The 16668-nt window shown below is 44.9% G+C and overlaps 1 protein-coding gene across 1 annotated transcript; it reads right to left on the bottom strand.

Moving 5' to 3' along the window:
- Positions 1 to 175: 175 nt before the first annotated feature.
- mmrn2a (multimerin 2a) lies at positions 176 to 16658 on the bottom strand. Its single transcript, XM_076975655.1, has 8 exons — positions 16246 to 16658; positions 10489 to 10611; positions 10279 to 10385; positions 9912 to 9986; positions 8984 to 9142; positions 5387 to 5832; positions 3221 to 4745; positions 176 to 2059 (listed from the first exon to the last, which is right to left on the bottom strand). Exons 1-8 carry the CDS (start codon positions 16572 to 16574, stop codon positions 1656 to 1658), a joined length of 3168 nt encoding a protein of 1055 aa, XP_076831770.1. The 5' UTR covers positions 16575 to 16658; the 3' UTR covers positions 176 to 1655.
- Positions 16659 to 16668: the final 10 nt, after the last annotated feature.

Below are 16668 nucleotides of genomic sequence, written 5' to 3'. Positions count from 1 at the left end.
TTTTAAAATATCTATAGCTCTTGACTAGATGTTTTAGTTTTTTTTTTTTGTTTGTTTTTCTGTTGGGCCTTTTGGGAAGGGTGGCCTTCTTTAAAAAACTATTACATACCAATTAATCTAATAAAAACTGATAATTATTCTAAACCTGGCCATAAGAACTCCAACATGACACCGGCAAATGTTGGTGATTTTCTGTTCTGTGATGCCACACATTTATTACTCGCAGTGCCATTGCAAGGATTCCACCTCCACTGTACCATTAAACAAACTGGTACATACCAGCCATTCTGTCTGGCCATGGACTGGGTCTGTGCGCACATGAGGTTTAACTGGGCAATGCCCATTTTAGTGCCAGACTCATTAACCTGATCTCTTAAATACTGCCAACTTTAAGACATTATACAATCACAGGACAACAGGATTTTTTAATCAACATTCATCATGAAAAAAGCTCTTCAGAAAAATAAATTTACTCTGAAAATATAAATATGTGATTACATATGAATTAGAAAACAATGGTGAAGGAAATCAACTTAAGTGTACATAAACAAAGAATCATGGAAAAATACTGTTTAAGTACTTAAGTTCTTTATATCAAATTGTGGCTGTACAAAATAGTCACCTAAACAAAGATTTGCTCTTAAACCAAACCTTTGAAAGGACAATAAGTAGTGTTGTCCATTCCAACAAACACAGCATCTGCCTCTTACTGTCTGAAGAGCAGCTTCTGAGCTCCTCGGTTCCTCCAGCTCTTACAGCTGCCATCTTCACAGCTTCTCTGCAGCGGTGTGTCCATGTGTAGTCCCACGGCCTTCCCGTCCTCTGGACGATGGTTGACATCTAAAGGTCTTCATTAAGTTATTTACCTGACCTTCAGACTCCTCTTTTCTCTCCTTAAGTTTCCCTACAGACAAACCTGAAACCTTTCAAACTGAAACGTAGCATCTGTAACATGATGTAGATGTTTAAATGTTCTATGTTTAAATAACGTTGCCCCATGGTATCTAATAAACCATAACCCCCTAGAGTGTCATTATTATCACATATATTTGTTATATAGCTCCTGTTGAATGAGTGCTTTGAGTTTGCTAATATCATACAACCATATGTATATAATACTTGCCCATTGTATTCATCTTAAGTAAATTATATTTTACTAGACAAGTCTGAAGAGTGGTTGTGCTGTCTTGAAACAGCATTCATTATTGATATGTCACTTATGAGTTGTCCGTGTTTATCTTTTAAAATACTTATGTTACTAAAGATGTGAGTCAACAGCATTGGTCTAAAAGTAGCAACAGCTACTTGCAAGTAGTATGCAGTACTCTGTATATGTAGTATACTGTATAAGCATAGTATATGTACCCGAAGAGAAAAGTTAGAGAAAAGCAGGCCAGTCTCCCAGATCTAATCAGATTTTTTGAGTTGCTGTGAAACTGTTTTAAATCCTCATTGATTAACTGAATTATTTCATTTGTCGTACGCCAGTACAGAGAAAAGCTTTCACAAGCAAACATATTAACAGTTCTAACAACAAACGTGATACCTTAACGTGCCTTATCAGTAATCAGAGAGAAATCAAAGGGAAAGCTGAATTAAGTAGGCGCCCTCCATGTCAGCTGTTGTCTCAGAACTTCACATCAGAAAGTGCGCCCTCAGGTGGTTTGTAAGAGCAATAGTCCTGCGAAGCTGTTGTCCTGTGGGTTGCTGTGTTCCAGGGTCCCTTGCACCATTTCTACCTGGAGCTCCTCACCCTGCTCCAGCTGGAGGAGACAGACCCGCGTAGCAGGTCCCGCCAGCCTCCTCTGGCCCTGGTGCAGGGAGGCTGCCACCTCCTCCCCTCTCTTCAGACGGGCCAGAGAAGGCCCTGGCCCAAAGTCCAGCGTCAACACAAAGAGGTAAACCCCTGAACTAGGCGCTCGGAACGTGCCCGTCTTGGGCGAGTACATGTCCCCGCGGTTCAGGGACGCTGTCTCGAACACAACCGGGCCTGGCGTGTCGAAGACATCTTGGCTGCTGGCCAGGAAAACGAATGGGCCGTCGGGCAGCTGACTAAACGCTGGGAAGACACGGAGGGCAAAGAGTGACTCATCATATTTCTGCTGCTAAATCTCTCAGCACACACTTCAGTATATATTTTAATAAATACATCTATGCTGAATTTATTGAAGGTAATCATAGGTTTACTATAGAATTTGTTAAAGGACGTGAATGCTGGCTTTCCTTGAGGTTCTGTTCTACCTGTACAGTCGCAAACTAGGAGCCTCGTGATTGGATATTACAACTGAACTAGAATTTCCCTTGGAAATAGAAGCGAACACCATCCACTTGAATCACAATACATGGGTGTATGTAGTGAGACTAGGCTGTGACTGCCACGGGAAAACACACTCATTCTCAACGAACCAGTTGGTTTTTATCCTACTCTGTGAGTGATATTTTCAGAGAGCAGAGGGCAGGATAAAACCAACTGGCAAAATAGAAATTTGCTAACCAATGTATAACTGCCAGTCAAGTAGTCTTCAGCATACATCCAATTAGAATGAAGGACCTTGAAGTTACAGTTGCAGTTGTTGTTCACTAGAGGGCAGTATTTGACAACATGACAAACGTACCCAGACCTAGGTACTCATCCTAGGTAGTTAAAGATGCAGATTAGTGCAGTAGAATATTTTTAAAGCTGTTTACGTTTCCATAATGAATGCTATGATCCTTCCCGTAGTTACCGACATCTCAGTAAAGATTATCTAAAGAAAGACCAAGGTAACTGCTCTTTTATTTAAATCTGGGGGATTTTTTTCAGTGAGAAATTTGAATAAAGTCAAAATAATTTTCACATGTTTACTTTTGTGAAGTTCATGTAAGTCTGTGACGTTATTTATAACTTGTTTTACTGGAGTCTAAATATGAGGTGACATATCAAACTCCCTCACCCATTTATCAACACTGGGTAGGTCAGAGTCTCAGGTCAGTGATTCGTCCATATTAACAACCAATAATGGATCGCGGTATTAGGTTTTTGCAAACACTAGCCCTCACCTAAACGTATCTACAGCCTGTGCTGTAATTTTACAGTATGCCATGAGATATAATTACAGTCATGACAGCTCTGTCAGTCTTAAAGTCTGTGTATTCCTAAAACTTAACTAAAATGTTACGTTTTTACCGTAGAATTGTAGTAGCAATGTTTGGCACCTGAACGTGTTTTTCTTCCTCTTACCTGTGGTTTCTAGTGCTGCATCTCTCTTGCTGCGCAGGTCAGCATGTTCCCAGTGTCGCTCCCGTCTCACATCTGTCCTCTTCTTCTCCTTCTTCCTTTGCTGTTTGGCTTCATTCTTCTTCATCAGGGAAGACAGGCTGTCCAAGTCCAATGTTGCCTCAGACCCGAGCAGACCTTCCGTATTACTGAAAAGGCTGCTAAAAATCCTCAGGTGCTCTTCTAGACTCTTGTGTACAGTGGTCAGCTCTGTCTGCAGTTTTGCCTCCACGCCTCTGGGGGCAGCACTTTTGGTACTGTTGCAGCAGGATACGCATTGCTGCTCTTCAAGCCTGGCTATCTGTGCTCGTAGCTTTTCTATTTCTTTCTCCAAAACAAAAACGTTAGCGTCTGTGTAGTCCGAGGCTTCCTTTGAGGATGCTTCAGATTTCTGGTCACCCTGTCCTGATTTGAGACCCGCTGAAGTCCAGCCCGCCCGCTCCAAGGGCTCATCACCGGCTGTATCGGGTGGTGCAGAATTCAGCATGGACGCCAGGCTTCGGCTGTGCACGTTTATCTGTTCCTGAATGTCCCTGATGCTTTCCTTCAGTGCAGGGAGGGAGTAGGCCTCTTGATCTCGTGAAGACCAGTCCATAAACTCCAGCACCTCCTCACCGAGAAGGATCCTCAGTATGTCAGTATGCCTTAAAACGTCACTCACCAGAGAGTCAAACGAGCTGAACACTTTTTTTATGGAGGCAGCCTTCATTCTGTCCAGTTCTTGTAGCGTTTCGATATCCATTTGGTTGCCTAAGAGAGCGGTGTGGAGCGCAGTCACGTTCTGCTGCAGCGTCCTGCTCTTGCTCTGTTCAAACGCCAGCAGGGTTTGCAGATTCAGTAACCCTAACTTTAGGTCGTCCACTGACGGGCCCCAGCCACCGTTTTCCCAGCTCTCCAACCTCTCCTCCGCTGCACTGTCGAGAGCTAGCCTGTTTTCATTAGCCAGCATTGTGACATTAGCCAGATCCTTTTTCAACTGAGCCACAGATGTGCCAAGGGCCTTACAGTCACAGTACCCACTGCTGGAGCTTATGTTCTTATAGAGGCCTTGGAACAAATAGTCCACGTCTTCTTCCATGTCACGCAGCATCTCCTGGAACGTGGTGATGTTGGTGGCCAGGTCATGGACATTCTTCTGAACTGCCTCTTTAGCTCCATCCACTTCAAGATAAGCCTCAATATACCTGTCCTCACTCTTACGGTCGGTTTTGTCTATGCGATCGTCTAAGGTCTTCCATGCCCTCTGAAGGTGGTTGATGTGCTTAGACATTCTGGCTTGGCCTTCATTAAGGGCATTGAGGGTCTCGGTGTCGTTCACCACTTTATTGTTCAGACGAGCGATGGCCTCCCAGACGGCTGTGTTCTCATGAGGTTCTTCCTGACTGGGAGGCATTCTCGCATGTGTCCAAATGCTCTCCAGCTCTGTCTTCAGCCATTCTTGCTCCTGTTTCACCTCCAACAGTGAGGAATTTAGGGACAGGAGGTTTGTCTGTGGTAGGACAAAGAATCCTGTTAGTATTAGAAGTGTTAGATACCCAAATAATCCTGCATTCATTTAAAAAACATTTTATATAACACATCAGGACAACCCCCTTGTAGAAAACAGCCTGCTACATCTGTGAATGATGAGATAAAAGCCCACAAGGTCATTGACATCTTATTCACATCTAATTATGGGAAAGGGGAACACATTCTCAAAAGTGATGACTCCTGTGACAGTGCTGTTTGACAAATATCTTAAAGTGATTTATCAATTTTAATAATATGCAAATAATTACAGTATTTTGTTTATCAATGTTTCTTTTTGTGCAAACTATAGCATGTTTGTGAATGTTAAATTCGATTGTGAAATTCCAGCTTTTCTAATCTACAGCATGCAGTATGTGTCTTTGCTTTGTACAGTAATGTGCAGAATATTCGGCTGAATGCAAAGATATTTACAGCTACATTCTGTGAATTATGAAGAAGTCACTTTTTTTACATGGTCCCGCCACCTCTGAAAAGAGTTCAGAGTATTAAACACTTATTGCAGATAAGACTTCCAGAGTTTGAAGATGTTGGTGTTTTCATGTTACGTATGACTGCTTCCCATGTGGAATATTCATGACGGGTTTGCCAACACGTTCTCACCTGTAGGGTCTTTTGGCTGCGCTTAAGTTTGACATCCACGTCCGTCTTGAAGTTGGTCAGGTTGTACTGCAGCATGACGTGCTGTGCGTGTAGCTTCTGCTCCACCTCGTCCTGCTGGAGCGTGAGCTCCACCCTCAGGTCCGCCAGTTGCCGGAAGCTTTCGGTTAGCTTGTCCTCGTGATCCTGCAGGCCGTGTCCTCCCCCACCCTCTCCACCCTCCAGCACGTCAAGCTCCATCTCTGTCCCGTGATGGAGCCGCAGTTGTGCCACGTCTCTCTGAAGGTCCCTCATCTCCTCCGACAGGCGCTCTAGTGTCTGGTTGAAGCTGTCGAGCGCTGGCTGTAGATGAGACATCATGATGTCTCTGAGGACAGGCAGGAGCACAGAGTGTGGGTCTGTTGCTTCAGGTAGGGCAGCCCTGTGTTCTTCATGCCCAGGATGGGGATCTGAGAGGAGAAGCAGATTATAGTCTTATAACTTAAAGAAAGACCTTTAGACCTTCTGATATCTCAACTCTGAGTCTTGCATTCGATTATTCTGACAGAACAGCATGTCATACATGATAAAATATGGTCAGAGCTCTTCTATGCTTTGGGGCTGATTTGCTGCTAGTGGTCCCCTGGGCTCTTTCTGTGAGTGGCAAAACATTCTATTCACTACCAGAATATTTTAGCAGAAAATCTGGTTACATGTGTCTCCAAGAAGATGAGCTGAAGTGCATGTCCAAATTGACAGTCAGGACTGCAGCAACACAAAATCAAGGATTTGCAATGAACTACAAGCTACAAGTCTGCATGAACTTTAACCCTATTGAAAATCTGGGGTCTCAACTGAAGAGGGCAGTTAACAGAAAACCCAAGAATGTCAATGAGTTGGAAATGTTCTTCATGGTAGAGTGGTCAGAGAAGATCCTCCAACCTTGTTAACAGTACAGAAAAGAGGCTCAGTTCTGCCATTCTCACCAGGGGAAGCTTGACCAAACACTCACATTTGGACTGACTATTTATGGAGTCTGGATTTTTCTGAACATTTGTGATACTAATGGAAACCTTTATTTTGTTACGAAAATCTTTTTCACAATAAAAACATGAAGGGTATTAATTTGTTTAATCCAGAAATATCTCTATTGCATGTCCTTCTTCTTCTTCTTCTTCTTTCGGCTATTCCCATTTAGGGGTCGCCACAGCGGATCAAACTCCTCCATCTGGCCCTGTCCTGAGTGCCCTCCACTGACGCACCAGCCACTCTCATATCCTCTACCACCCATCCATAAACCTCCTCTTAGGTCTACCTCTCCTCCTCTTGCCTGGAAGTTCCATCCTCAACCCCCTCCTACCAATATACCTCTCCTCCCTCTGTACATGTTCAAACCATCTCAATCTCGATTCTCTAACTTTATCTCCAAAACATGCTACATGTGTTCATCCTCTAATAAACTCATTTTTGATCCTATCCTTCCTCGTCACTGCAAATTAGAATCTCAACATCTTCATCTCAGACACCTCCATCTCCCTCACTACTGTCCTATAGATCTTTCCTTTCATTCTAGCCAACACCCTTCTATCACAGATCACCCCAGACACTTTATGCCATCCACCCCACCCTGCCTGCACTCTCTTTTTTACCTCTCTTTCACTTCCTCCATTACTCTGTATCCTTGACCCTAAGTAGGTAAACCTTCACCAAATCAACTCCTTGTAACTGGACCTGTCCACCGTCTGCCCTCTCATTCACACACATGTACTCTGTTTTACTCCTCCTCACTTTCATTCCCCTGCTCTCCAAAGCATATCTCCATATTTCCAAGCTCACCTCCACCTGCTCCCTACTCTCACTACAGATCACAATGTCATCAGCAAACATCATAGTCCAAGGGGACTCCTGCCTAACCTCGTCCGTCAGTCTGTCCATGACAATTGCAAACAGGAAGGGACTCGGGGCTGATCCCTGTTGTAGTCCTACCCCCACTTTAAACCCATCTGTCATTCCTACCGCACATCTCACTGCTGTCACACTGTTCTCATACATATCCTGCACTACGCTCACATACTTTTCTGCTACTCCTGACTTCCTCATACAATACTACAGCTCCTGTCTTGGTACTCTATCATAAACTTTCTCTAAATCAACAAACACACAATGTAACTCCTTCTGTCCTTCCCTATACTTCTCCATTAACACTCTCAAAGCAAACATAGCATCTGTGCTGCACTTAGCTGGCATGAAACCATACTGCTGCTCACAGATCTCTACCTCTCCTCTAAGCCTAGCTTCCACTACTCTTTCTCATATTTTCAGGCAGTGACTGATCAACTTTATTCCCCTGTAATTACTACAGCTCTGAACGTCGCCCTTATTCTTGAAAATCTGCACCATTATGCTTCGTCTCCACTCCTTAGGCATCTTCTGACCTTCCAAGATTCTGTTAAATAACCCAGTCAAAAACTCCACTGCTGTCTCTCCCAAACATTTCCATGCCTCCACTGGAATATCATCCGGTCCAACTACCTTACTGCACTTCATTCTCCGAATTGCAGCCCTTACTTCCTCCTTGCTCACCTGAGGCACTTCCTGATTCACAACCTCTACCTCTTCTAACCTTCTTTCCCTTTCATTCTCTTGATTCAACAGTTCCTCAAAATACTCCTTCCACCTCCTTCCACCAAGACACTCTCTTCACCAGACAACACATTACCACCTTGCCCATCACGGTTTCTCTGTCTGGCCAATCTGTACAGATCCTTTCCCTTTCTTAGTGTCCAACTTCTCATACAGCTTGCTATATGCCTTCTCTTTAGCTTCTGCCACTGCTCTCTTTGCCTTACGACACATCTCCTTATACCTCTGTCTACTTTCTTCATCTCGCTGAAAATCCCAATTCTTTTTAGCCAACCGCTTTCCTCTTAAATTTTCCTGAACTTCCTCATTCCACCACCACGACACCTTGTCTATCTTCCTCTGTCCTGAGGTCAGAGGAAGACTCCTAATCCAGTCTGGTGGGAACTAATGTGTAGTCACAGGGATCTATATTCTACTGCATCAGCCGTTTCAAACTCGTACTCACTATCCTAGCTGTGTGGTGACGGAAGGTGTTGTCATCCTATATATGAACCAGTGTGTCAGTCCCACAGTCTATTGCATCATTCTGAAAGTACAATGTATAGAGGGACTTTTTCTGCCCAGAGAAAGACCGGAAATCCTCCCCAGGAAGCTGGAACGTGGGGGCCGCGGTGAGCGGGAGGTGTCGAGACACAGGAACCATCGTGTGGAAATACAGCCGACACGGCTTTTCCTGAGGTCTGCTCAGCCTCATGTACTGCTGCAGGAGTCCTGTCCTCCATGTAAGGGATACGCAGGAGACAGGCCATAAACTAGACACGCTGTGACAATGAGAGCACCCCCCACAGGATGTGGTTGAGAGCAGCCAGCCCGTGTGAGAATGAGGCTCAAACGCTGTCTCTGTTCATTTAAATGTATCTGAGGAAAGCGGATGGCTTAGAAGTAGAGCAACGTGTTTTGTTGTTGCTGACGTAATCTGTGCAGAGTACTGAATGTACAGATGTAAAGCGCTGATGAAGGTGTCAGTACAGAACCTACCGCCTCTTTCGTAGTGATGTTCGTGCAGGCTGCCGAGATAGTCATAGACGTGCTCTTCTCTTTGGTTCTGGTTGGGGCTTTGGGTCTCGTAAACTGGACTGCTGGCATCTTGATGGTCATTTTGCTCACTGTCCTGGTTGTTCGTCAGTGTCTCAGGCCCTGAGGAGAAAGGCAGAAGAACAACATGTGAAATGTGAAAACATCGTCCTGAACCATTTCCTTGGATGAGGTGTAATTAAATACAGCTTTTCATGACTCAACAATCTGCTTTTGAATTGATAAAAAATTTGCAATTTCCCACATTTACTACATTTCATAAGTTCTGAAAATTCAAGAAACTTGAACAATTATTTAAGTCTTGCTTTCTAATTTATTGGATGGTGTTTTGACCCAACTGCATTGTTTCACTGAATTTGTCATAACAGAACATGGTAATTTACTTGGGTGTACGCTGTAATATTATGAACATTCTTTAGTGCACACTCCTTTCCTTGAGTTTTACGCCACCCTAAAGGCCGAGCACTCTATTTATAGGCCTGTGTCATTAGTGGTCTCCTCTGAAACACACCATTATTCCACTGATCTTGTTTCTGTGCTGCCTGGAAGCACGTTTTGTTTTGAGGTGACCACGTGAGAGACCCCCCCCCCCCCCCCCCACACACACACACACACCCCACACCCTTCCTCCTCCAAGTGGCTTTACTTCATGCCATGGGAGCCCTTTCGGTTCACACACCCTTTTCGCACTCCCTTGGGGGTGATGCCCTTCCCACAGGCAGCCACCGTTTACACAGCCTCATTTCATCATTTCCTCAGTTTGTTTGGAGGCAGAACCCCGTGGGCATGGCCGGCGGAACCGATCAGTGAAACCTCCCAGCCTGCTTGCCTGGAACAGGTAACCATTAAAGCGATCCATTCGGGTTCACACCTGTGCGCAGGAGTTCTGAGCCTCCTGGGTCAAACCTGCCAGAGTCTTCATCCTTTGAGTCTCGGCTATCTGCGACTGAAGGGCAGAGAGAAGTGGCAGGAGAAAGATGTCAATCTTACTGGTTTCCCTCCATGTTTTGGTAAACATGGCATTCGCCCAACAGATCACCCACAAGAGCTACGGGTCATGTAGCACCTAAGCAATCTGGCCTAAATTAGCTTTTGGAAGATCCGCTGTAAAGCAAAAATACTGGCTTTGATAATACTGGCTTGTTTGCTAGTTGTATAGTGTAACAGGCTGTTCTTGTTCATGTTTTAAATGTATGGTCCAAATGTATGTTTTGAAAATCTGCCTAGCTGTTCAGTACCTAGTTCCTCACAGTTCTTTCCCCCGTGACCTGGGCAACATCTCCAGAGCAGGGCAGTGTAGATCTTCTGTTTTTCTCTGTACACTGGTCGCGTCGCGAGCTTATACCTGAATGACAAACGCACACAATAACAGTTGCATTTCAGACGCGCCGTGTGACTTGGCAAACATGTTTGGGTTTAACAGACACAGCAGTGACGGTCTCACTCACATGACTAGCTGACAGTTTGGTGTTCCATTAGGACAGGGACTGTGGGACTTGATTGTGTATTTCTCAGTGCCACAGGACACCGCCACAGTGACCATACGCTTGTGCACAAACGCACACCAGTTCCTAGAAGAGAAAACAATGGCAGAAACCCATCACACAGTACAGGGCCTTCTGGCTGTTTTTAAGAGCCTACGATCAGGTCGGCATGTGAGAGGTTTTCTGTGGCAATTCATTTCTTTCTCTGTGTTGCTTGTGGGTCAAGGACCCATTTCCTGTTTCACAGGGTAAAGGCAACAATAATGAATTTCCCAGACATGGGATGTGATTGTCTCATCACTCTTACTCTGGGGCACGTGTGTTATAATATATTTTTGGGAACACACTGAATCCAGCTAAGCTTAATGAATCTATGACTGGGTGTTCGCTTCAGTGATCATAAAGTGAAACTTTATAACAGTGCCTTTGTTAGTGTATTGGTTCGAGAGATCAAACATTGCCAACACCCTTTTCATTAGATATGCATACGTTATATTATTAGGCCATAGGCGGAAGTAGGCAAGTCTCACCAAGGCAACGGCACTGATGTGTTGGGGCCTTTGGAGTGGACACTACGCTGGTGTGAGGGCGTCATGTACAACAGTAGGTACCACAGTGTTGACTGAGGTGTTACACCTGGTAATGTCACATCTGAGTAAAACAATGGGCTGCCATGCAAACAATATCAAGACAACAGGAAGACTGTAGTCAAACCCTGAATACTGATGAAGGTGGCCAGCAAGAACATATGATGACACACGGGCTAAAGCAGAGGTCTTTGGAACTATTGTCCAGTGTCCAGTACAGTGGTTTGTACGAACTAATAGGTAATTGTGCATTTTGTGTAAGTGAGTGACCACTCGTCATTACATTTTACTCATAGGTAAGGAGAGGGTGGAAAATCTGGACCTGATTTAAGTATCAATGTCCTATGATTCTCTTCCTGTAAGTTCAAAATTCAGGGCCAGATTTTGTCCAGTGTTGAACACCACTATATATTTTATTTTATGAACTAAAGACATGGTGAAGAAGTCAGTGAACACCACTATGTTTTTTATTGATTTCACTCATAGGTTTCAGTGTCAAAGTCATAGTTTAACACACTGCTGTACATTCGTCATGTCAACATAACTTTGCAGCACCTCCTACCCTGGTTAAACAGGATGAAAATCAGATTTGTTTAAAACAGATCAGATTTGTTTGTACAGCTCCGGGTGTTTTCAATCTTGGCTGAAAACACATTTTTACCACGTCTGCTTTTTAAAGCTGATGTTTGCTGAAAACATGTGGCTCACCACATCTCCTCTTGTGAGTGGTGTTTGCTGTACAGATGTGTGCTGCCCTTTCACCTGTGTGGACCTGCGTTCGAACACACCCTTCAGAAAGACGAATGCTGCGGTGTGAGCGTCTCTGCGCAGAGCCCTGGGGGAACATGCTACCCCAGAGATGCAGGCCTGGTTACTCTGGATTTACTGCTTAGGAGTGACTGCATGTTAGCTAGCCAAGTTTGTTTGTTTGTTTATTTATTCTAGCCAGAGCCTTGGTGAAATCACAATGTCTACTGTAAAGTCATGTTGTGAGTTATCATAATGGCTAACATAATGGTTGAAATTATATTTTATCAGATGAACATCATACTCTGGAGTGTCATATAGTCAATCCCGATGACCCAGGGAGGAGCTCTGAACTCACATCATCCATGTGATTGGACCTGATCTACAGATACAGTTGCCATGACACACGGTGAGAGGGGAGAAGTCGACTACAGTGCGTTTTTCCTTTTTAAATCCTCTTTGAGCCCACTAGAAAACCACAGCAAAGGAAAAAGTGTCATCTTAAAACAAATCTTAAACCAGACTTTTGTCTTCTAGATTCTCGATTCGAGGTTTTTAATGTTACATGTGCATTTGTAGTTGTTACAAAGTACAGTGAAATGTAAAAGTAGCTGCTCTGAAGACAAGGTAGAAAATTTATAAAAATGCTAATTATACTAATAAAAGTAAGACAAAGAAAATAATAATTGCAAAAATATTAATAAAATATAAAAAAGAATACATATTTATAAAATGGAAATGAAAGAAGAATAGATATTAACGTGCAAATATTACTGTATAAGTGTACTTTTGCATTTAACTGCTCAGTCACTGCTCAGAGGTGAACTTATTTCATATATATGTGTGTGTGAGAGAGAGAGAATGTTCCTGGCCATTATATTCCTTGTATGTGGGTGTATATTTGAGATTCAGAGCCATTTTTATGATGACTGCACATTTTTAAAATAGTTTTATTTTGATTGATCCTTACGGCCGACACAGTTGTGAGGAGGTTCGTCTCAGACGTGTGAGTATAAGAGAACGTTCCCGGCACACGCGTTGTGCGTGTCTGTGGGCTGGAGTGGGAACTATCTCCCACTCGAGCAGTACAGTCAGCAGGGAGAGGTTGGGCACTGTTTTTCTTTGCAGCATTAGCTGGTTAATACAACATAAAAAAAACATGAAGACAAAACACTTCCAACAGACCCCCCCCCCCCCCCCCCCACCACCACCACCCCCACCTAAACCAGCCTCCACACACTGCACATTTTCACCAGACTGTATAGCAAGCAAAATAAATAAATAAATTAAAGCTGGTCTCACAAATCTACCATTTACAAGACGTTCCAGAGAGGGTAAGTACACAGAGAGGGCATTGCTTTCTGGCATCAATGTTACTTTCGCAATACAGTCCATTTGTTTACATTAGGGCCGCTGGGAATGGTTTTTAGACACTGGAGAGCAGACCTGGTTCACAGCATTATTTCTGCACAGAGCAGAGGTGTTAAACTTTAACCCTTGGCGTTCAGTTAATTAAGGACAGCATCTCAGGGATGCACTAGGCATTCTAATTGGATCTAATATAGCCATATAGTGTTACACCATTCTCACACAGCTAAGCCATATAGTCATTTGTGACTGCAATAGGGAGTTAAAAGTATTAATCAAGCTAGGGCACATAAACTGTTATATACTGGTAGTCATTTCACCTTACGATTCGTTTCTTAACAGTTATGTAGACAGGAGTGGAGAGTAGAAGAGCGCCATCATCATCCTCAGAGATGCTCAACAATATGAACAATAGCACTGCCACACTTATTGACACAGGTCTGGGTTTTGGCCGGGCATTCCACACTCCACAGCCCAAAAGGCCGCCCCGTGTCACTTCCTCCTGCTCAGTGGTGACATCACAGATGGTCGATCCTCTAAGCGTAGCTCTCTGTAATTGACTTGCGGTGGCTCCCATCAGCCGTTCTGCACACGGGAAGGAAGTGTCTACTATTCTCTCTCTCCAGTTCCTGTCCTGCTGGGGTTGTGTTCCTCCGAGCGCCGATATTCGCATCTACACTTTGAGAGCAGTGAGACCTCTGACCCTCAGGCTGTGGGTGTCAGAAGCGCGAGTGCAGGACTTTCCACAACAATACAGATTACAGTAAAGATTACTCCCACTAAATCCATTACAGTATGATCTATCTCTGGGCTGCTGTGCGTGACTCAAACATATTCCCCTGTGGTCCGCTCTAAAAGCTGCTACACAATATTCCAAAGAGATCCTCATATTTTATCTTCCCTAGAAGTCCTTGACCTTCTGTCCAGAGAACGACTAAGGAGCAGTATTTACAGTCCTGCTGGATTTTGTTTTTGTTGGAAGTTCTTTAGTAAGGGCTTCTCGCTGATTCTGAGTATAGTAGCCCATCTGGGACAGATCAAAATGTGCTGTTTTGTTTATGAAAGACTGTGTTGCATTATTTGCACTACAAAACTCCAAAGTGAAGTGGCATGTGTAATATATCTAATGTTGGTTTAAGCACAAAATAATATAGAGCCTTATGGGTACTATAGATCCTTATGGAGTCAACACGTACTCTCCCTTGCAGCTAGAACAAGAGCAATGGGCCAGGGCAAGTTAAGAATGAGAGATGAACTAAAGCCATGGTGAAGAAGTTCGTGAAGAGGGCACTGGGACCGTAGCTACAAGGACCATAGCTAAGGACGCTCAGAGATGTTGTGGAGGTTCTATGGACCTTAAAGATCACTGCCCCACTCGCCCAGTGCAACAGAACACGTATGGCAGGTTCATGCATGTTAAACGCTGGTCTGGACTACAACTACATTCAAATGTTTCACTTTGGTATTGTACTGGAATAGGTTGCACGTTTTTTCCTCCTCTATTGTAGTTTGAGTCCATACCCAATCTGAGTGATCGTGTTATGTGCATCATCACCGATAGTTTTCAGCCTTTCTGTATATCCTAACCCTTTCGGAGGGACCCATGCATGACGGTCCTTCCTGAGGGGGTCCAGGCCCCCCCTCCCCTGAAGGGCCCCGTCCTGTCTCTTTAGCTTTAACGGTTCAACAGGTCCCTCCTCCCCCGTACAGCTTATCTTAAACATTCTGTACTCCAAACAAATGCCGAGCGTTGTCCCAAATTGCACTCTTAATGTGCACAATCAACTGGGAATCACTTAGGATTAAAGCGTACTCGCAAATCGTTGGTGGACCAGAACTTAATACATCCTAAACGGGGACCTGGAGAAATTGCATTGGTTGTAAGTTTCCATGCTGAGCGGTCATAGTTCCAGACTAGCATGTCCCTTAGGACATCGCCCGTGTCCCGTAGGACATCGCCCATGGCCTTTCTGCTCCGACCCCTCCGTCTTGTGCACAGGAACCACAAGCCCATCACTCCACATCATTACAGTAAAACCGATTGGTGGAGCAGATCGAAGGACTCTTCATGAGTGCTGTCGTTAATAGTTCTAAGGAAGCTCCTCTTCAGAAAGCCTAATCGTTTGGGTTTGGGCCGAGCCTCATAGGAACATGCTGTGAGAGCTTGGCCTGCCGTACAGTGCATGAGTAGGTAATGGAAATGCCCAAGTTAAAATGGTCACAGCTGGCAGACACGGTGCTCTCGCGTAAAGATCGGCCTGTGCCAAGTGCAGCCAAGCCTGGTCTCAAAGGAGACCTGCCTTCCCTTCCTGAGCAATTAGCGTGAATTACTATTGATTAGCTCTGACTAAGAGGAAACATGTGTGCATTGGACACTTTGGGCATACAGCAAGTGCCTTGCCAAGAGACTGAATCTACATGGTGAGAGCTGTGTTTGTGTACAGGGCACCTGGACGTCTTTGAGGACAGTTGTGGCCTTTGTTTAGTTTCCCAGTCATCTTAGCAGAGACTGGGAGAAAGATTGAGACGATAGTCACTGGCCCGGGCACGTCGACCATGTTGCTTCAGGAAAAGTGCCCTGTGGAGCAGACCCCATGTTTGTTTTTCTCTCCCTCTGTCTCTTTCTCTATCGATATCAATTTCTTTTCTTCTCCCTCTCCCTCCCTCCCTCTCTCACTCTGTCTTTATAGCTCTTGGTTCATGAACTGTTGTTTTGCCTCAAGCTATGTGTTATTCCAACAGTAATAATGAGCTTCCTCAGTTTGTCCTCTGTTGATGGCACACGTGATGTGATCAAGCCCATGCCAGCTGATCTGGTGGTTCTGCCTGGTTCTGTGTTCTGTTAAGCATTTCTTCTCTATCCCGTCTCAGCCTGGTGTTACAAGAAACGGTCTTCCCCAGTTGTATGCAAGAACCAACAAATAAATGCCAGTGATGTAGTGATAATGAATGAAACCCAGACCCTTGGAGCAAAGCATGCCCTCGGTTCTCAGTTGGTTAGGAGGGAATTAGCGCTTACCCCATGCGTGCTGGAGTGCCCGGGCTTCCTGCCTCTGCTGAAGCGTCCACCGTCCCCTCCGGCAGACTTAGAGAGGGCTGCTCGTGTCTGCCGTCTCCGTACCCATGCTCCAGGGATGGATGGATACCTCCAGAGACGTGCGGGCCCTGGCCGTGTGGTCTCGCATGGCGGTTGCCCATTCCCAGAGCTGCGTGTACTGATGCGTGGTCCCAGCGGGCATGCTGGGGCCTCTCGCTTGGTTCCTCGTCCACTCGGCGCTGTGGGCCCCCGGCCCCGAGCACACAGTGTGCGGTCAGCAGCAGGCCCTGCAGTAACGTGACGAGCCTCATGTCTGTCCCTCCACTCCACTCAGGCTCTTACTGCAGAAGCAAATGAAGCCTCAGCAAAGTCTCGGCTTGTTTAAAAGCCGTTGCTTCGAGTTGC

The sequence above is a fragment of the Brachyhypopomus gauderio genome, chromosome 15 (assembly GCF_052324685.1).
Source record: "Brachyhypopomus gauderio isolate BG-103 chromosome 15, BGAUD_0.2, whole genome shotgun sequence".
NCBI lineage: Eukaryota > Metazoa > Chordata > Actinopteri > Gymnotiformes > Hypopomidae > Brachyhypopomus > Brachyhypopomus gauderio.
This window is presented reverse-complemented; position numbering and strand designations above follow the sequence as displayed.